Source organism: Urocitellus parryii, chromosome 14 (assembly GCF_045843805.1).
Source record: "Urocitellus parryii isolate mUroPar1 chromosome 14, mUroPar1.hap1, whole genome shotgun sequence".
Taxonomy (NCBI): domain Eukaryota; kingdom Metazoa; phylum Chordata; class Mammalia; order Rodentia; family Sciuridae; genus Urocitellus; species Urocitellus parryii.
Genome location: NC_135544.1, coordinates 12,573,530 through 12,594,082, shown reverse-complemented (window position 1 = coordinate 12,594,082; position 20,553 = coordinate 12,573,530). Strand labels below are relative to the sequence as shown.

Below are 20,553 nucleotides of genomic sequence, written 5' to 3'. Positions count from 1 at the left end.
TTAAAGTGCAAATTCACCAAATATCAGAATACCTAAAAGTATTAGGAATATCTGAAAAATATTGAAAGGAGAACTTCACAGCAACACAATAAGAATGGGAAACTTCAGTACTTGACTTTTGATAAGGGACAGAATAACCAAGGCAGCTGATACTTAAATATATAAATTGAACAATAAGATATACCAGTTGGTATAACAGTATACAGAATACTCTACCCAGCCAATTAAGATACATAATATTCTCAAGTATATTTAGAACATTCTCCTGAATAGACCGCTAAAAAAATTTTTTAAAAATATATAGTCATGCAGAGTATCTTTTCTAATTTCAACTGAACCTAACTAGAAATCAAGGAGAGAAGGAAACCTTGATTACTGATAAACATGTAGGAATTTTAAAACCGGCTTTTAACAAATAAGTCAAAGAAGAATGCACAAAGGAAATTAGAATATACCTTAAGACAAAGGAAGATGAAAAGAAAAATTCAAGATACTTTTACAGTCTTTAAAAACAGCTTATAGCCAGAAGTGCATACACTACAAAATAAGGAGATCTAAAATAAACAATCCAACTTTATACCTCAAGAAACTCAGAAAAAAGGAAAGAGAAAGTAAAAGTTTAAAACAGACATAAACTAACCAACGAATAAAAATGCAATAGGAGAAATTTCAAATAAACAATATTTGCTTGAAATATTGATAAAAATACCACCAAAAAAGACCAGCAAACAGAATTTGACGGCATCTAGAAAGGAGAATGCAATGTGATGAACTGGGATGGTTTGTGGTCTACATGATTTTACAAGTTAGAAAGTCTAAAGAGTCCACAAGAAAGAAACTGTTTAGTAAGCAAATTGAACAAAAATTCAGGACATAAAAATATGATGTTTCTATATACTAATGATAATTCAAAAAGAAATTAATAATTCCAGTTATGAAAGAATCAAAAATAATAAAATACTTTTATTCATTGATACACTGTTATTACAAATAAAAGTGGGATTCATTGTGGTATATACATACATGTATGCAGCATAATTTGGCTGATTTTTATCAGTTCTTCCTCTTTTCTTCCCTTTCTCCTTCCCCCTTGATCCACTACTTCTTCTTTACTAATATCACTTCTATTTTCATGAGATTGTCCCCCTTCTTTTTTTATTAGAACATTATAATTAGTGCTTGAGTTCATTGATTGTTATCAGGTACAAAAGAGGAGTTGTTATTTAATACAGACCTTCAGTTTTGCAAGATGAAATTCTGGAGATTTGACAACAATGTAAATATGTTTAGCACTCCTGAACTGTACACTCAAAATGGTTAAAACTGCAAATTGTATGAGTTTTCACCACAGTAGCAAACACTTCAATGATTACAATATTTGAGATTCAAAGGCTGAAAATATAATCTCGTAAAGATATGTGAGTAAATGTAAATCACATATACTTTTTTATTGAAGTGGGCATGAGCTTTCTAAGCCTGATATTATTACTGAAAAGATGAGAACAAAATGCATACCAGAAGGATTCCAGCAGAAAACTTTGGATCACAAGCCATTCCATGGTACGTTGCTCCCACAAAATTAGGATGGTCCTTATAACTAAGTGAAAAAGGTTTTGCTCATGAATCCATGCATTTCAGAATATTTCTAATGACATTTGACAAACTGCACTCCTCACTAAAGCTATGCTTTCTTTAAAACATAAATATCATAATATACATGTTATGTTTTACACTGTCAATAATTTACTGGGGGTTTCGTCCCACATTCATATGAAGTTAAGTTCGAAAAGCTGTTTAACATCATCTGGTACACAGCACAAAACTTAGCAGTACCTAATCCTTCCATGACAACAAAGTTCACTGTTGTCAACACTGGGTGTGTTCTAAAATCTGAAATAAAGTATTGTGATTTTCACATAGTAAACAAACCCTAAAAGTATGGATAAAGTATTGGACTAGAGGAGGTGAGGAGGAGAGAGAACTAAGAGATGTACCCAGAAAAATGAACATAGCTTGTACAAAGTGTCCTCACATTTTAGTCCAACAGATAAATAGGTACAGCTTAGGTCAGTACAGAATTACTTGTACCATAGGGAAGGTGGAGAGGGCAATTTCAGTTATTTACTATTTAAATATTTGCTACTATCATCAGCATTATAAGCAACTATTATACTCTATGAACTAATTTACACTTTATGTTAAAATGATAGTTTGGACTACCTGTTAGAGGATCTTTACAGTCGTTGAGGCCTCATGTTTATCCTAATGCTTTCCAAGTTCCAGCTTCAATTCCCATAAATTACTGATCCAGTATGGGAACAACAACTTAATAAGATTTGTGTCTTACATGGTTATCAGATTTTCATGTTCTAATTTTGCCAACACAGTACTATCCCAAATTTTAAAATGTTTTAACATTATGCATAAAACTTTTTTGATAGTCAACTCATCAAAATATTGAAAACCCCTCTATCAATATGAATGAAGTACTTACATTAATAAGTATGCCATATTATTGGACCTTGAAGACAAATATGTTTGTTTCCATGACAAAAATCTTTGTAATACTTCATCAGCACTCCCATTAGTTGAAATCTTATTTTGATCTGACCAGATCTCTAAAGAAGATAGCATAACAGTCATTTTAAGCCGGGAAAACATCTGTAAAGAGAAGATACAGGTGTGCAATTTGGGTTAACCATAGAGAAATACACTAAATGTCCCGTGACAGAATGGATCCATTTTGATACACAGTGCAAATATATTCAATTTACTATTTTGTGAGACAAATCCACTCCTGAGTGAAACTAAGTTGGCATGAGTACACTTAAAAAAAAGCAATGCTAATGCATTAATATGAATTTTTTCTTAGTTAAATGTGAAGGACAAGTACTTACCGTATTGATAAGACCAATGATATGGATCACTTTCTCAGCTGCCACATCTATGTCAGAGTCCATATATTCAAACTGAAAAACAGTTTTGTTTCTTAATTATTAATATAAAGTTAAAATAATGAAGTGCTCCAATGAAAGAGCAAAAGTAGAATTAAGTTTTATCAAAAGCTTACTGTGCATTAGACATAAGCCTAGAGACTTTAAAGAACAATTCAGAATATTAAATTAAGATAGCTGTGATAATCTTCTCATTGCAGATACACATATTAAGGATTGGTGCATTAAGGTTCCAAGAGTGCATAGCCAATAAAGATTTTTAAAAAAGGAATCAAATCTGAAACTTAGTAAACAACTAAATCTAATTTGCCATCATATGCTGCCATCATTTGTCTTCATTCCGATTAAACAAATTGAATATATATCCTGGATAAACAATGTACTTTCTAAACACAAAGCCATGAATACCATAATAGTGAACAATTTCAAGAACATATCTTCTTTTAAGGTGACAAAAATCATAATGTTATCTCTGAAAATGTTATTTCTAATTGTGTACATACACACATTTCTAAATGTTTGATGGAAACATAAAAATAGGCATCTTAGAGTTCTCACTGATTCCCAACAAGATTGAAGTCTCCTAACAAAAATAAAATGTAGTGCACAGAGTACTGCTATGGTTTGGATTTGAGGTGCATCCCCCTGCAAAGCTCCTGTGTTTCTACAGGAATATTCAGAGGTACACGATTAAATTGTGAGAGCTGTAATCTTACAAATTCATACTTTATGAGTCGACTATCTGGGTGCTAGTGTTGGCCATGGGTCACCAGGGCTGTGCCCTGGAAGGGTGCATCTTCCCCGTGGTCCCTTCCCCTTTCTCTCTATGCTTCCTGGCTACTGTGAATGGAGCAGCACTCCTCAGCCATGCCCTTCCACCACAAAGTTCTGCCTTATCTTGGGCCAAAATCTGTGGAGTTGTCTATCTATGGACTGAGACCTCTGAAACTGTCAGCCCCCAATACACTTTTCCAATTCTATATTATTTTTCCTGAGGATTTTGGTCACAGTGATGAAAAATAACTAAAAAAAAGTACATTTACAATACAGACAAAAGAAATGGCATCCTTCTTTAGAGAACTCTAGAAATGTTTTTCACACTGTGTTCCTGTCTTAGCCAGTAACCTTCCGCAATGAACTATATTATACATGTACGTAAGAAAGAATGTGAGGTTTGAGTGAACGTGCCTCATATGAAAATCAAAATGGAGTATGATTGTGCAAATGAATTCAAATATATAAATAATCAAAAAGTAACAGAGAACACACTCCATTGCAAAGAAAATAAAAATGGAATATATGGGAGTTTAAATAAAGAACTCTAAAATATAAGAGAACTTTGGGAATATGAAGAGTCAAAGGATAAAAATATATCTTCTAGTACCAGGATAATACTAGGCACAAAGCACATGTTATGTGAGAAATATATTATTATGTTAATAAATATAAAGGTAAAGATAAAGGAGAAAAATGTATATTATTATCACAACCTATTGATAAAATATTCAGCTCGGGGAGATGGAAACATTCTAAACTTGATTGTAACTAATATTACCACAAAACACATTAAAGAATATTTAACTGAATTAAAAATAGAAATTGACATGTGTCATGAGATATTTTTATATGATTCTCTTAATACTGATAGAGCAGATAAATTAACAGTAAGATTATGTAAGACTTGAAACATTCATGCAAACACTGGCTATTATATATTGGTATTACATGTAATATTGATAACATAATTATTAATAATATATTAATATTATTAATATATATGGTATGGTTTTTATGTATTTATGTACAAACTTATGTTAACAATGAAAGGCTATAGATAACTGTCTTATATAAACTGACCTATAGTAAGATATAAAAAGTACTTTTTTTTTACTTGTTTATTTTTTTAACTTTTTTTTATTTCTTACATACATGACAGTAGTGGAATGCATTACAATCATAATTATCCATTCACAACACCATTTTTTGTAACTCTGTATATAAAGTCTGTTCACTCCAAATTATGCCATTATACATGAACATTATTATTATTATTATTTGCAATATGATTCTTAATACACCTTTAAACCACAATTTATCATATCTCTGATTGTATATAAGGTATGTTGACACCAAATTCAGAGCATTCTTAGATAGTATTATCTTAATTTGATGACAGTAAATTACATTGGACTTCACAAAGCATTTTAGCAATGCTACTTTAATTGAAAGGACTAACACTGTTGTGATTATATGACACAATGCTCTTCAAACGCAAAGTAAGCACCCAATAAAGTACTTCAGAGTTATGCTTCATGATATGCTTTACAACTTGCATTTTAAAATCAAGTGGAGAGAGCACTAGTGATCATGGCATTAAATATTAACAATGTAAACAAAGAGAATAATGGTGGTCTATATAATATTCATATCCCTACAAATTTCCTGAAAGCTTGAAATTATTTCCAGATAAAAAGTTTAAAAAGGATGAAAGTAACAATTTCACAAGAACAAACAATGGAGAGAATTCAGGACGATAAAAGAAATATCAGTCATGCACACCTATTAGAAGGAATGAAAACCTTGGAAATTATGAGTAAGAGTAGAAACATGAAATTTCTTTTAATTTCTTTAAACAACAATTAGAAACAATTAAAATAGAAGTTCTGAGAAAGAACCAATTATTAAACAAAGTAATATTTTAAGAAAGTTTTATTTTTAAAAAGTTTCTCCAATTTAGCATTTAATCAAATAGCTTATATGGAAAGAGATTTAGGAAAGAATTTCATTAAATATTGGAGTGCACCTAGAAGAATCCACAGTTAATTATAACTCAGTAGGCTATAGTATAGTAGAGCCCTTCCATACAAAGTGCTACATTATTTCTATAATTCTATACTGTTTTGAAGGACAACACATAAAACTTGGTCGCTTTATTTCAGTGTAAAGGCAATGTACAATGTTTCTTTATGCCCTAAAATATGTGCTGAAGCACATATTTTGAATAGAATAAAATATATCCCTATTGTAAAAAATCAAAAGTTTCTTAAACATATTCCCCTTAATTCCAATACAAAGCAAAAATCTAATAAAATATATCAATAATACCTACCATTGCTTTATCTATTATGATTTGTATTTTCAGTGTTGTTTTCAATGTTATCTCTGAAGTTTTCTGTGAAATAGAGGACAAGAGTGAAATAAAACATTTAAAAAATTCTTACATGTAATTAGCATATGCTATAGACATGTATATATGTGTATTCTGTACATTCACAGAAACACATTAGATACAAAACACATTAGATACATGGATACAGATGTGTTATATGAAATTAAGAGTATGGGTGATCATTTAAAAGGTAAGAATCCAAATGAAGATCTTAGAAACAAGTCAACAGCATTCCACTTTATATTCTTGCCAATTAGAATCTTCAAAAAAAAAAATCACTGAAATGAGATGGCAATCCATGGTTTCTTCCTCTCAAAGCATTCCCATGTGCCTTGCAGAAAACTCCCACATCACCATCTTCCAAATAAATTTCCATCAGCACTTGTCTAAACCTGATCTGTATTTTCTTGTTCTTTGTACTTTGACTTTATTAACTTTATCAATAAAATACATCCATTTATGGATACAGTTATGATTTATAACTAATGTTATCCACTCACATAACCATTGCCATAATTAAAAGAATCTTTCCATCATGTTCTTCCATGTAAATAGCTTTCTCACACCACAGATTAGAATAATCTATTCCAGAATTTATGTAAGTAGCCTCATTTGGTATGTAATCTTGGCTTGTGACAGTCAGCATTCCTTCGAATCCTTGGCATTATTAGTAGTTCAACAGATTTGTTGTCATTGTAAAGGTATATCACAATTCATTTAGACACAAGACTGATGATGGTTGCTTGGATTACTTATATAGAAATTGTGGGTATGTAAAATTGTATGAAAGAGACAAGTGACTTTCCAAAGTAAGTTGATCATTATGCATTCTCACTAAGAATTAATATAGTCCCAATTGTTCTACATCCTTCTCTAGGTTTGGTACTTTATCTTCCTCATTTTATCCAATCCTGCTGTTCTGTATTAATATCTCTTTGAGGTTTGATGTGAATTTCTCAGGTGCTTGATAGTGTTCAATATCTCTTTTCACACATTTGCAGTTCATTAACTTGGTTTCTACTGAATTTCCTACTAAAAATTTCATTTAGCTTTGGCCATTAAGTCTACAGTGAATTCAATTTTTGTATAAAGTTCAGAACTCATGTCATTCTGTATGGACATCCAATACTCTCTCACCATTTCTTAAGAATTGATTAGTCTTTGAAAATCCTTAGCAACATTGTAAAAAATCCATTAACCAATGATCTTTGGTTCTATTTCATTTATTAAGTTTACAATAACTTTTGTGAATCTGCTAAATTTTATTTTTAATAATGCCTGATTTTGATTTGGTGGATCAATACTTTCTCACACCTCTCAAAGGATACTAATAGTAATTTTTTGTCCTCATCCTCTATACTCTTTGTTACTTCAAAATTTAACTATATTTTGGCCATGTTTCTGTCTTTCATATTACACTGTTATCATTCTGTGACTGAATAAAATCAAGTGGAGAGAGCACTAGTGATTATGGAATTAAATATTAACAATGTGAACAAAGAGAATAATGGTGTTCTTCCTCATTTTATCCAATCCTTCCATATTAAGAATCTAACAGTAATACCTTATTCTAACTTCTGTGATTTTGTAGTGTTTTATGGGATGGAATCCTCACAGAGAGTAATTTATTTTTTATTTTGTCTTTGATTTAAAAAAAAACAGCTTTGCTATCAATATGGCTAGGTATTTTCTTTGGTTAGTTAGAATCATCTTCCAATATAACTCCTTAGAAGAATATCAAAGCCTGGTTCTCATTACCCCATGCGCCACACATTTAATTTAACCATAGTAGGTTCAGTGGTTTTTTTTTTTTTTTTTTTCATCTTAATTGTGAGAGATGGCAGAACATCTGTGTCTGGCATCATGACCTCAAACACTCCCAAAAGTTTGCTTTCCATCTGTCTATAAAATGCAGTTGCTTAGGAGAAGATGGCTTTTCTAAATTTTCGCCCAAATTCCCTCTGAAGATACCTTCATATCCACTAACTAATGAATTTAACTAGACAATCCCAGAAATTTGTTGTATGTTTCTGCAATATAAATAACTGTCCTCCAGTTTAGAATTTGCTAGCTTGTCTTCATTTCTAGGATAAGATCAATTTTGGAGAGGCTAAATCAGCTGTTGTCTCTCTTCTATTCAAGTTCTACTGCTGTTACTCTTCTCCTATACTGCTTGTCTCTGCATGTTGATGCCTTTTTATTGGGGTTTAAGGCAGGAGCAGGGATAAACAGATGTGTTCAGGTTTTAAAGCTCTTTATCATATTTCGTTTGACCACTGGTTCTGTTTTCAACTCCATGTTTATTGGTGTCCTTTCACATATGTAAGAAAATGTCTAAATAGATTTTATGTTATTTGTCCCTATAAAGCAGTTTTGCACATATAGATTTATATATATATATATATATATAATTTAAATCTATCAAATTGATAATGAAAAGCAATGATTGAGATCCCCATGAAAGATATGAAATTCACAAATATGTACCAATACCCAGTTATCTCTACTCCTGTAATGACATCTATGCAGGGACTTCTTAATAGTTTCTGAAATTTGGAACTATTTGTTTCTGTTTTAATTCATTGTTGCATTTTGTCTTTGAAACTTTTCATAAGTTTTCATAACTGCTTACCCAAACTTTTCATAACTGCTTGATTATATGCTCCACTACATCAAAAAATGTGGTAAGAAAATAGTAATAGTTATAGTATTAACATTCATTGTTTGCTTTTATTCTCCACATCCTATGCAAAATAATTTCCACATTTAAACTTGTTTAAACATTGTAATAATTGCATATTACTAGTTAATATAATTAATTTTTGTTATTATATTTTTAATAAATGATAAAATATAAACACTTTTTACATAATTATGTGACTTGTCCACATTCATGTGATGTCAGATTTGCAATTCAAACTCAGGCAGATGGAGGTGAAAGTTATCTGTGACTCTTCCAGTCCCTCTCTATTACTGGTTCACTGGAGGAGGATGGTTCCAAACAGTTTCTAAATTGTCTTTCCTAACACATCAATTCTCGTGTTTTTCTCTTGCTGAAGATGTGTATCCATAGAATCCTTCAAAGTTTTTCAATTTACTTTCTGTGTAAGGCTCAGTTTCAGTGGTGAATATTTCCTTCAACTGTGTACAATTTTGTGTCACATCACAAAGAGTGTTTCCAAAGGGCCAATGTGAAGTTGGACGTCATTTTTCAGTTTCACTAAAAATTATGCTTTATTTCTACCTATTAATTCTAATGTCTGTGGGTTTCTCAAAGGTCAATTTTCTTGACCTGTCCTTTTATTAATACCTCTGCCAAAATAAATAAAAGCAAAGTAAGGAAACAGAGAGATGGACTATGTCATATATTAAATTCAAGCTTCATTTATTGTTATTTTGTTTGACTTTCCTTTAATGTGAAGCAGTGTTGATGACAATGTGTGGAAAGAAAATATTTTCCACTGATAACCACATGTAAGTTATAAAATCATTCTAAAGAGAGAAGTTACGATGTACATCAAAAATATTTTTAAAATATGTTATTGTTATAATATTGTTAAATGTAATTATCTATAAGAGTTTGATTGTTCAAAAACTTTGTACATTTCAAAAGTTAATTATTGATTAAACAGAAAAATAAGACTTCAAAATAATACAGTGTTGGGCTGGGATTGTGGCTCAGCAGTAGAGCACTCGCCTAGCATGGCCAGGACCCCGGTTCGATCCTCAGCACCACATAAAAATAAAGGCATTGTGTTGTGTCCATCTACACCTAAAAAATAAATTAAAAAAAAGTTTAAAAAGTATTAAAAAATAAATAATACAGTGTTATAAAATGAATAAATTTAAATTTCAACATATATAATTATGTCAGAAAAAGAAAAACAATTTACATCAAAATGATAGTGCATGAAGCAACATAATTTAGCTCTAAAAATGTGTTTTGGTATATTTCCATTTAATTTTTTCTTTAGTATATTGATAGATAAGTTAAGCCATATTAATTTTTAAAATAATAAATGTAACAATTCAATAAAGTAAAGTATTATCATCTAGCAAGATGAAAATTTCAAAGAAATTTAGAATATTATATTATTTTAAAAGTCTATACACTCAAAAATCTACATTCATAATTGCAAAAATGAAAACAATCAGAACAAATTGCCCAAATTCTAACAGTGCACTCTTTTGATATTGAGGTTTGAGACAATTGTTAGTAATTATCTTGTCTCCATCCTACTTTTAAACTTTTTATCAAAATAACACACTTTTTTAAACAAAGACTTTGAATTGACAAAGATAATGGTTCCAGAGTAATAACATATACCTTTTGAAATCATTATACTATTAGTGTACATATGCAGTAAAAAGAAACCTTATGTTTGTCCATAAAAATCATGCCATTGGGGTTTTTATCTGTTGTATTTTCTATCTGAATAAACAAAAACATTTTATGAAAAAGACCCCAAAATAAAAGTTTTTAATATTGTAATTATCATTTTAAGTCTGTTTTCCAAATGTATCAAATCTCAAAATTTCAAAGTGAACAACTTTAACAAACATAACATATACGAAGATAATAATAACAAGGGTTACTCACGTCTGTTTTCACAAGAATCCTGTAAGGCTGACTTATATAGTGGGGCCTAGAGTAACCTTCTATTAAGGGGGGATATTCAACTTGATCATTATTTATTTGGTAAATCATATGTTCAAATACAGCTGAAGATTCCAAAGGTTCAATTCCATAACTGACATTCTCTAACAGCAAGAATCCCCTAAATATTCAAATACAGTAAAAGAAATGAAAGTTTAATTAGTTCAAATTTACCATTGAAAAATATACATTGATATCATAAGAAACATTTTTTTTTACCATACAACTTATTTTTATTTTTTAGTCATACATGACAGCAGATACATACATGGAATGCACATACAATCATATTGTCTATTCTATTCTGCTGACCTTCCTATCCCTCCTACTCCTCCCCTCCTCTCCCATCCTTTCTCTCTATCCAATCTAATGTGATACACTTTTTTTTCTTTTTCTCATTACAACATCATATATGTATTCTGTATAACAATGAGGTTCTCCTTCCATCTTCCATGCAACTCCCCTTCTCCCTCTTGTTCCCTCCCACCTCTCTTCCCTATTTAGTGGTAGTCTTCTTCTCATGCTCTTCCTCCCTATCCCATTTTGAGTCACCCCCTTATACCAGAGAAGACATTTGGCATTTGTTTTTTAGGGATTGGCTAGCTTCACTTAGCATAATCTGCTCTAATGCCATCCATTTGCCTGCAAATGCCATGATCTTGTTACTTTTTAGTGCTGAGTAATATTCCATTGTGTATAAATGCCACATTTTTTAATCCATTCATCTATTGAAGGGCATCTAGGTTGGTTCCATATTCTAGCTATTGTGAATTGTGCTGCTATAAACATTGATGTGGCTGTGTCCCTGTAGTATGCTCTTTTTAGGTCTTTTGGGTATAGTCCGAGAAGGGGAATAGCTGGGTCAAGTGGTGGTTCCATTCCCAGCTTTCCAAGGAATCTCCATACTGCTTTCCAAATTGGCTGCACCAATTTGCAGTCCCACCAGCAATGTATGTGTGTACCTTTTTCCCCACATCCTCGCCAGCACTTATTGTTGTTTGACTTCATAATGGCTGCCATTCTTATTGGAGTGAGATGGTATCTTAGAGTGGTTTTAATTTGCATTTCTCTGTAATCTTATATCAAGAATAGCTCCCACTTGAATTAAGTTTCAAAACCAGTTTTATACAGATCTTCCCTCTGTTGTAGCATTTAAAGTGAGTTGTGGTTCTAATATGGCAGAAAAACATAAAAATTCTTCATGCTAGTAAGGGGCTTTTTCTTAGGATGGCAAAACAAAGAAGACAAATATGAGAAAGGATAGGCACAAGAGGAGGAAACAAAGTATATGAAAAGAAACACAATCAAAAACTATATTCTTTTGTCTCACTCTATTCTAAAAATCAAGAGTTGACAAAAGACCTCAATCAATGTCCACCTTCAGATTATGCCATTACCTGAGTCCTGAGCAGACGTTTAGTGTCACAGCAGATTGTGGAATATCTTCAACATTTCCTTGATAAAAGCAATCACCCTAAGAAGGAAGATATATTCATAATTGGTTTCTAAATGAAGTTCTCTGTTTTATTCTTACTCCCTAGATATCATCAAGCACTCAGATTTAGCTATCATCATAACACCAGCCATCTGATATTCTGTGTCCTTACTCTTGGTGTGCAAATTGATCCTTTAAACTGTCTTCTGCCTATAAACCATCAGGATCATCAACCTACTTCAAACATTTCTTGCTATAATTCTAATTATTTTGTGAACAACTTTCTTATCCTTCCTAACTTATAATTAACAGAATACAGCTAATATCAACTGCAAACATTCCATTAATTTTTCAGGGCTACTTAAAAGCCTAGTAAATGACATTCCCTCACTTTGATTTCTTTTTAATATCTTGCTTGAGAAATCACTGATGATCATTACTTCAAGCTCTCCCTACCATTGACTTTCAAAATCTTATTCTTTTCTCATCTCTCCCCTAACATTCCTTTAGTGAATTCCTTTTTCCCTTCCTTTAAATTCTAGTGATCTCTAGAGTCAGTTCTGTTCTTTTAGTAGTCAATACTGTGAAAATTTCAGGTCATCACATTGGTCTCTTATGAGTCTGTTTATATACGATTAGCTCCCAGGCATCACTGGCTCTTTTGTTTGTTTGTTTATTTTAATTTACACAATACCCTTACCTCTACTCATGGAGAGTGGCAAGCTAGATCTATCCTCTGTGGTAGTCAATAGAGCCCAGGTGAGCTAATCCATTTTTATTTAGCACACAATGAGAGCAAAATGCTGGACCCACGCACATCACTAGAAATGACTGTCTGCACACAGCAATATAATACCCTACTTCACGTTAAGCAATAGTAGCAGACCCCTGTAACTCCCTTCACAAAGAGTAGAAGAGAAAGCAGGTCCCAAATCACTTCCCAGAAATAGAAAGCAATACAAATTTACCATTTCCTGAACATGCTCCAAGAGAAAGGATAGGATCCCTGTAAGATATTTTCTAATAACCATACAGTAAAAGTTCAGCCAGACAGGAGAATTCCTTACTAAGGGACATAAGAAGAGATAGAAAGAAGTACCGTGACACCCATTCCTCTGATAACCAGAGCAATTGCTATTCATCCCACAGGTATTCATCACCCATGCCCCCATATCAATACCATTTGGCCCAGGAAAGTACCATATAAATTTATAGTTTAATCACTTCAGATGAATCAGGAGATTCAGCACAGGCAAGTCCCAAGAAAGCTACATTGCCCTTGGAATATCAGGCCATACTACACGTTAAATTAAACTATAAGGCTGCCTTCTAAAAGAGAATGTTTAAATAAGATCAGGAGTACCCTTCAGTAAATGTTAAGAGTATAATCAAAATCACAATAAGAATCAGAAAAGGAAATCAACTGATGCCAACATTAAGACGTATAACACATGAGAACTACTTTTAAAATGATTAGAAGGCAGTCCTAATAAAATGGCCCCAATGAGCAATTACAAATTCTCTTGAAATAAATGAAAAAGCAGGAGGACCTGGAATAATATATACCAAACTTTAAAATTAGTGGGTGCCAACCAAGATTGTTGGGTCTGGAAAAGCTATCTTTTTAAACTGAAGATGAAAGGAAAACCTACTATGATTCATATAAATTATAACAATTCATAACCACTAAGTCAGCCCTACTAAACACTAGTAAACATACTCAGTGAAATATTTCACCCAGACCAGAAGAAAGGTAAAAAAAAAAAAAAAAAAACGAGAACAAACAAAGGGATGAACTGCATTGGAAGAAGAGTCAATTAAAGAAGAATCAAATCTGAATTTAATATTAGAAATAAATCAAAATGGCAGGAAATAAAAATCATTATTGTAAAATAATACTGAATTTAAATGGTCTAGGTGCTCCAATCAAAAGGCATAGATTGTCTTAGTTCAATATAACAAGACCCAACCATAGTTATTTTAAGAGATTCCCCTTACAGAAAAAGACATCCACAGACTGAGAGGAAAGACCAAAAGCAAACAGAAATAGCTACTCTCATATCTGACAAAGTAGCCTTCAAATTAAAATTAAGTAAAAGAAACAAGGAAGGTAACTTCATAGTGGTTAAGAGAATCATCCAACAAAATATATGATTGTAAATATTTATGTCTCAAAACAATGGTGCACCTACATATATAAAACAAACACTAGTCAACAGAAAGATTCAAATAGATCCCAATAAAATAATACTGGTTGATTTCAATACACTTCTCTCAACAGATAGATCATCCAAACTGAAACTGAGTAAAGACCCTTCAGAACTAAAAAAAAAATGCTACTAATAAAATGAACCTAACAGACATCTATAAACTATTTTCAGCCATTGTCAAGCAAACTCACTTTCTTTGTAAAGACACCACATTTTGAATACAAAGCAAGTGTTACAAAATACAAAATAATAATAATAATAATAATAATCATCATCATCATCATCATCATCATCATCTAATGTTATACCTCTAGGTCCTAAAGAGGAAAGAACAAACTATCCCAATATTAATATAAAGACAGGAAGTAATTTCACAGATTAAATTGAGATTTAAAAAAACAATAAAAATTATCAATACAACAAAGTAAAGATAAACAGGATTGATAAACTTTAGCCAAATTAACAAAATCATAAGCAGAAAATCCAACTCAACAAATTAGGGATGAAAAATCTGTCACTACAGACATGTCTAAAATCAGAAGGTTCATTTGAAACTATTTTGAAAATTAATACTCCAAACAACTGAAAATGTAAAAATGAGAAGATATTGACAAATTTCCAGATACATATGACTTACCTAAATTAAACCAAGAGACTATAGAAAATATACACAAAACAATATCAAGCAATGTGATTAAAGCAGCAATCAACAGAGAAAGTCATCCAACAGAGAAAATCCCAGGACCACAGAGATTCTCAACTGAGTTCTACCAGATCCTTAAAGAAGAAATAATGCCAATCTTCTTCAAATTATTCCATGAAATAAAAATTCCAAATTCATTCTATGAAACCAGTATCACCCTGATACCTAAACCAGACAAAGACACATCAAGGGAAGAAAACTATAGATTAATATTTCAAATGAAAATATACTTAAATATCCTTAATAAACTATTAAGAAACCATATTCAAGAACACAGTAAGAAGATAATATACCATGATCAAGAATCACATGATCATCTCAATAGATTCAAAAAAGTATTTCATAAATTCCAGCACCTATTTCTGTCAAAAATGCAGGAGAAACTAGACTTAGAAAGAACTCACATCAACATCATAAAGAGTATATATGAGAAACCCAAGCCAGCATCATATTGAGTGGGAAAAAAGTGAAAGCATTTCCCCCCAAATCAGGAAGAAGCATGTCCATTCTCATCACTCCTATTTGATATAATTCTTTAATCTCTAGCCAGAAGAAACAGAAAAGAGAAAAAATTAAAGGGATACAAATAGAAAATTAAGTCAAATTACCTCTGTTTGTTGATGACTGAATCCTATATGTAGAACACGAGAAAACTCCACCCGAAAACTTCTAGAGCTGATAAACAAAGTTAGCAATGTAGCAGGATATGGAACCTACACACATAACAGCTTTCTTATACTCCAATCAGTTGAGAAATAAATCAGGGAAACTATCCCATTCACAATAGCCTTAAAAAATATTAGGGGTACATCTAACATGGAGATGAAAACCTCTACAATAAAAACTGTAGAACACTCAATAAAGAAATTGAGGATCTTAGAAGATCAATAGACCAGCCATACTTTGAACAGGCAGAATTAATATTGTCAAAATGGCCATATTACCAAAAATCTTAAACAGATCCAATGCAATTCCCCTCACAATGACTGTGATATTCTTCACTGATGGAGAAACATAATGAAAAATTTATAAGGAAGAACAAAAAATACCTAGAATAGCCAAAAGAATACTGAACAAGAAGACTGATGTTGGAGGCATCATAAAACTTGATCTCCAATTATACTACTAATCTACAGTAACAAGAACAGCATGGTATTGCCATTAAAACAGACCTAAAGACCAGTAAATAGAATAAAAGTCACAGGGCAAATCCACATAGATACAGTAATCTGAGACTTAACAAAGGTGAGAAAAGTATATGTTGGAGAAAAGACAAGCTTTTAAACAAATGGTGCTGGGAAAACTGAATGTCTATATCTAGGAGAATGAAACTAGATCATTATCTCTCACCCTGGACAAAAGTAAATTCAAAGTCAACAAAGAACTAGGAATTAGACCAGAAAATTTGCAACTGTGAGAAGAAAATATAGGGTCAACACACCAACATATTTGCACAAGCACTGACTTCTTTAAGAAGACCTCCTAAAGTTCAAGAAATCAAACCAAGAATTAGTAAGTGAGAAAACATCAAACTGAAAAGCTTCTACACAACATAGAAAACAAGAGTGTGAAGAGAGAGCCTAGAGAATGGGAGAAAATCTCTGCCAGCTATGCCTTTGACAGGGGATTAATATCTAGAATACATAAGGAACCCCAAAATTTAACAACAAAAAAATCCAATGAACAAATGGGAAAGTGAACTCAATAAACACTTCTCAAAAGAAGAAATACAAATTACAAATGAATATAAGAAAATATATTCAACATATCTGTCAATCAGGGAAATGTAAATGAAAACTGCACTGAGATTTCATCTCACACCAGTTAGAATGACAGTGATTATAGATACAAATAATAAATTCTGATGAGGATTTGGGCAAAGAATACACTTATATATCGTTAGTAGGGAAGCAAATTAGTATAACCACTTGGAAACAGTATGGAGCTCCTCAAAAACTAGGAATGGATCCTCCAGATGGCCCAGGTATTCCACTGCTTCTTAATTCCACTCCTTATCCACTAGAATTAAAATCAACATACAGAGTGATACAAACATATCAATGTTTATAGTAATACAATTCACAGTATCCAGTTATCAAATCATTCCAGGTGCCTATCAACATACAAATGGATAAAGAATATGTGATTGTCATGGTTTAGACGTGGTGTCCCCCAAAAGCTCACATGTATGGCAATGGAAGAAGGTTCAAAAAAGAAATGAACTATATCCCCAGCCCACAAGTTTGCATTTCTCATAGCTCCATGACTCAGGATTCAAGCAGAGGAAACACTGCAGGTTTGGTTATACATGGCCACCACCATTTTGTGACACCAGTGAGGGCCTGGGAGTCCAGAGCCAAGGGGCCTGCAGGTTTGCTGCTGCCACTGCCACCATCTCCACCAGGGCAGACCCTGGGGAATCTGAGGTTCAAATCCATCAAATTGTACCTTGGGTCTGTGTGGGCCAGTCTGGGCCTAGAAAGCCTATGGAAAGCCAGAGACTGGAGGCAGTTCCCTGAGTATGGGGGGAAGCACGGGTTGGACAAACTGGGGGAAAAACGGGTTCTCTCCAACTTAGTGGAGACATTTAGTGAATCCTGAAGTGGGCAGGGATGACATAAGGGGCCATCCACAATGGGTAGGAAGACTGGAAGAAGTGTGGCACCCACCAGACTGAAGCTACCATAAAACTTCAGGTTCCCCACCCATTGGCAGCTGAGAAAATTTTTGAAAGCCAACAAAAGCAATTGTTCAATTTTCCATTGAGAATTTCTCTCTCTTCTCTCTTTTTTTTCCTCTCTCTCCCCACCCCCGTCTCACATCTCTACTGTCTTTGAATACAAATATTTTTCATGCATCAATTTGTTGATGAATGAGATGTTTGAATTGAATATTATACTTTGTTGTGTATCCTTATATTTTTACCTTTGTTTCTAAATCTGTATAGACTTGTTCTCTCACTTATCTGTCTCCCTGGATTCTCTCTCACTTTTCTCATGCTACCAGCTAACCTCTATTAATTCCTCCTATGCTCTTACTATAAATTTTTACCTGTATCTTCTCTTCTTCTCCTTCATAAATGTCATATCCATTGCGACTTCTGTTCCCTCTTTGTCTATCATTTGAAACAGTAAACCCTTTTAGCAAACTTACTGTTATATTGAGGACAATAATTGAACACATCATTTCTGTTTATTGTGATAAAATCTTAATAGGAGATATTTGGTTGAAGGTTATATATTGTTTGCAGTTGGTGCTGTTAATATTGGTCTCCTCCCTAAAGGTGAGGTGGTAGAAGCCTCAGGGACACTATAAAACTACAGGGTAGAAACTGTGCTGCCTCTGATCCATACTGCTAGATGGGAAGACATATAAAGAACATGAAAAAAAAAAACAAGGGAATAAAGCACCTCAAACAAACCAAGATTTCCCAACAATGGAATCTATAGATAATGTACTAGAAGAAATGTCAGAGAAGGACTTTGGAAGGTACATAGTTAGACTGATGGTATCATAGAGAAAATATAGAAAGTGAAAGATCACTTCAATAGTCAAGCATAGATCATAAAAAGAAATCAAACAGAAATCCACAAAATGAAGGAGAAAATAAACCAAATTAAAAATTCAATGGAGAGTATCATCAACAGACTAGACCACTTGGAAGACAGAACCTCAAGCAATAAAGACAAAATGTATACTCATGAAAATAAAGTTGATCATATAGAGAAGATGGTAAGAAACCATGAATAGGGCTGGGGATGTGGCTCAAGCGGTAGCTCGCTGGCCTGGCATGCGTGTGGCCCGGGTTCGATCCTCAGCACCACATACCAACAAAGATGTTGTGTCCGCCGAGAACTAAAAAATAAATATTAAAAATTCTCTCTCTCACTCTCTATCCTCTCTCACTCTCTCTCTTTAAAAAAAAAAAAAGAAACCATGAATAGAAATTCCAAGGAATATGGGATAACATGAAAAGACCAAATTTAAGATTTATCAGAATATATGAAGGCATAAAGATACAAACCAAGGGAATAAATAATTTTTTCCAATGACATAATAGCAGAAAATTTCCCAAATCTAAAGAATGAAATGGAACATCAACTACAAGAGGCATATAGGACCTCAAATATAAAAAAAAATTTACAGCAGACCCACACCAAGATGCATTATAATAAGAATGACTAACATACAGAATAAGGATAGAATTTTAAAGGCTGTGAGAGAAAGAATCAGATTACATATAGGATAAAAGCAATTCAGATTTCAGCTGATTTCTCAACCCAGACCCTCAATGCCAAGAGCTCCAGGAATGAATGCCAACCAAGAATTTTCTATCCAAAAAAACTAAGATATAGATTTGAAGGTGAAATGAAAATCTTCCTTGATTAAAAAAAAAGTTAAAATAATTCAAAACTAGAAAGCCTGCAATACAGAATAACCTCAGCAAACTATTATATGAGGAGAAAATGAAAAAAGAATGAAAACCAGCAAAGGGAAGAACTTCACTAAAGGAAAAGTCAAACAGGGGAGAAACTGAGTCAAGTTAAAAACCAGAAATAAACCAAAACGAATGGTAATTTATATAAATTGTAGCTCAATAATAATACTTAACATTGACAGCCTAAACTCATTAATCAAAAGAAATAAACTGGCAGATTGACAATACTCTGTCTTTAAAAGACTCACCTCCTAGGCAATGACATCCATGGACTGAAGGTGAAAGGTTGGGAAAAAAACATACCACTTGCATGGGCTGTGTAAACAAGCAGGGGTTTCCATCCTCAAATTAGACAAAGTAGTCTTCAAGCCAAAGTTAGTCAGAAGGGATAAAGGAAATTTCATACTGCTTAAGGTAATCATACATCTTCAAGACATAACAACTATAGATATATATGCCCCAAACAATGGACCATTCAAGTATATCAAACAAACTCTTCTTAATTTCAAAAACCAATTAGACCACAACACAATAATATGGGTGACTTTAACACACCTCTCTCACCACTGGCTAGATCTTCCAAACAAAAACTAAACAAAGAAACTATAGAACTAAATGATAAAATCAATAATTTAGACTTAACAGACATATAAAAAGTATTTCATCCATCATTGAGTGGATACCCTCTCTTCTCAACAGCAATGAATCCTTCTGTAAAATATACCATGTGTTATGCTACAAAGCAACATTTAGTAAATACAAAAAAAATTAGAAATACTATGCTGCATTCTGTTAGATCATAATGGAATGAAACTAGAAATCAACAATAAAATTAAATAGAAGCTACTCCAAAACCTGAAGACTAAATAACATGCTATTGAATGATGAATGGATAGCAGAAGAAATCAGGGAGGAAATTAAAAAAAATACTTTTAAGTAAATGAGAACAATGACACAACATATCAAAATCTCTGGGACACTATGAGA

At 32.5% G+C, this 20,553-nt stretch overlaps 1 protein-coding gene across 1 annotated transcript in view; it reads right to left on the bottom strand.

Moving 5' to 3' along the window:
- LOC113176550 (A disintegrin and metallopeptidase domain 3-like) overlaps window positions 1–20,553 on the bottom strand; it is a 192,901-nt gene that overhangs the window by 27,280 nt on the left and 145,068 nt on the right. Inside the window, exons 10-16 of the mRNA XM_077792723.1 lie at window positions 18,180–18,243; window positions 12,178–12,254; window positions 10,724–10,901; window positions 6,064–6,126; window positions 2,898–2,969; window positions 2,495–2,661; window positions 1,516–1,597 (exon numbers count right to left, since the gene is read on the bottom strand). Coding sequence (XP_077648849.1) covers window positions 1,516–1,597; window positions 2,495–2,661; window positions 2,898–2,969; window positions 6,064–6,126; window positions 10,724–10,901; window positions 12,178–12,254; window positions 18,180–18,243 — 703 coding nt within the window. The remainder of the gene's footprint in view (window positions 1–1,515; window positions 1,598–2,494; window positions 2,662–2,897; window positions 2,970–6,063; window positions 6,127–10,723; window positions 10,902–12,177; window positions 12,255–18,179; window positions 18,244–20,553) is intronic.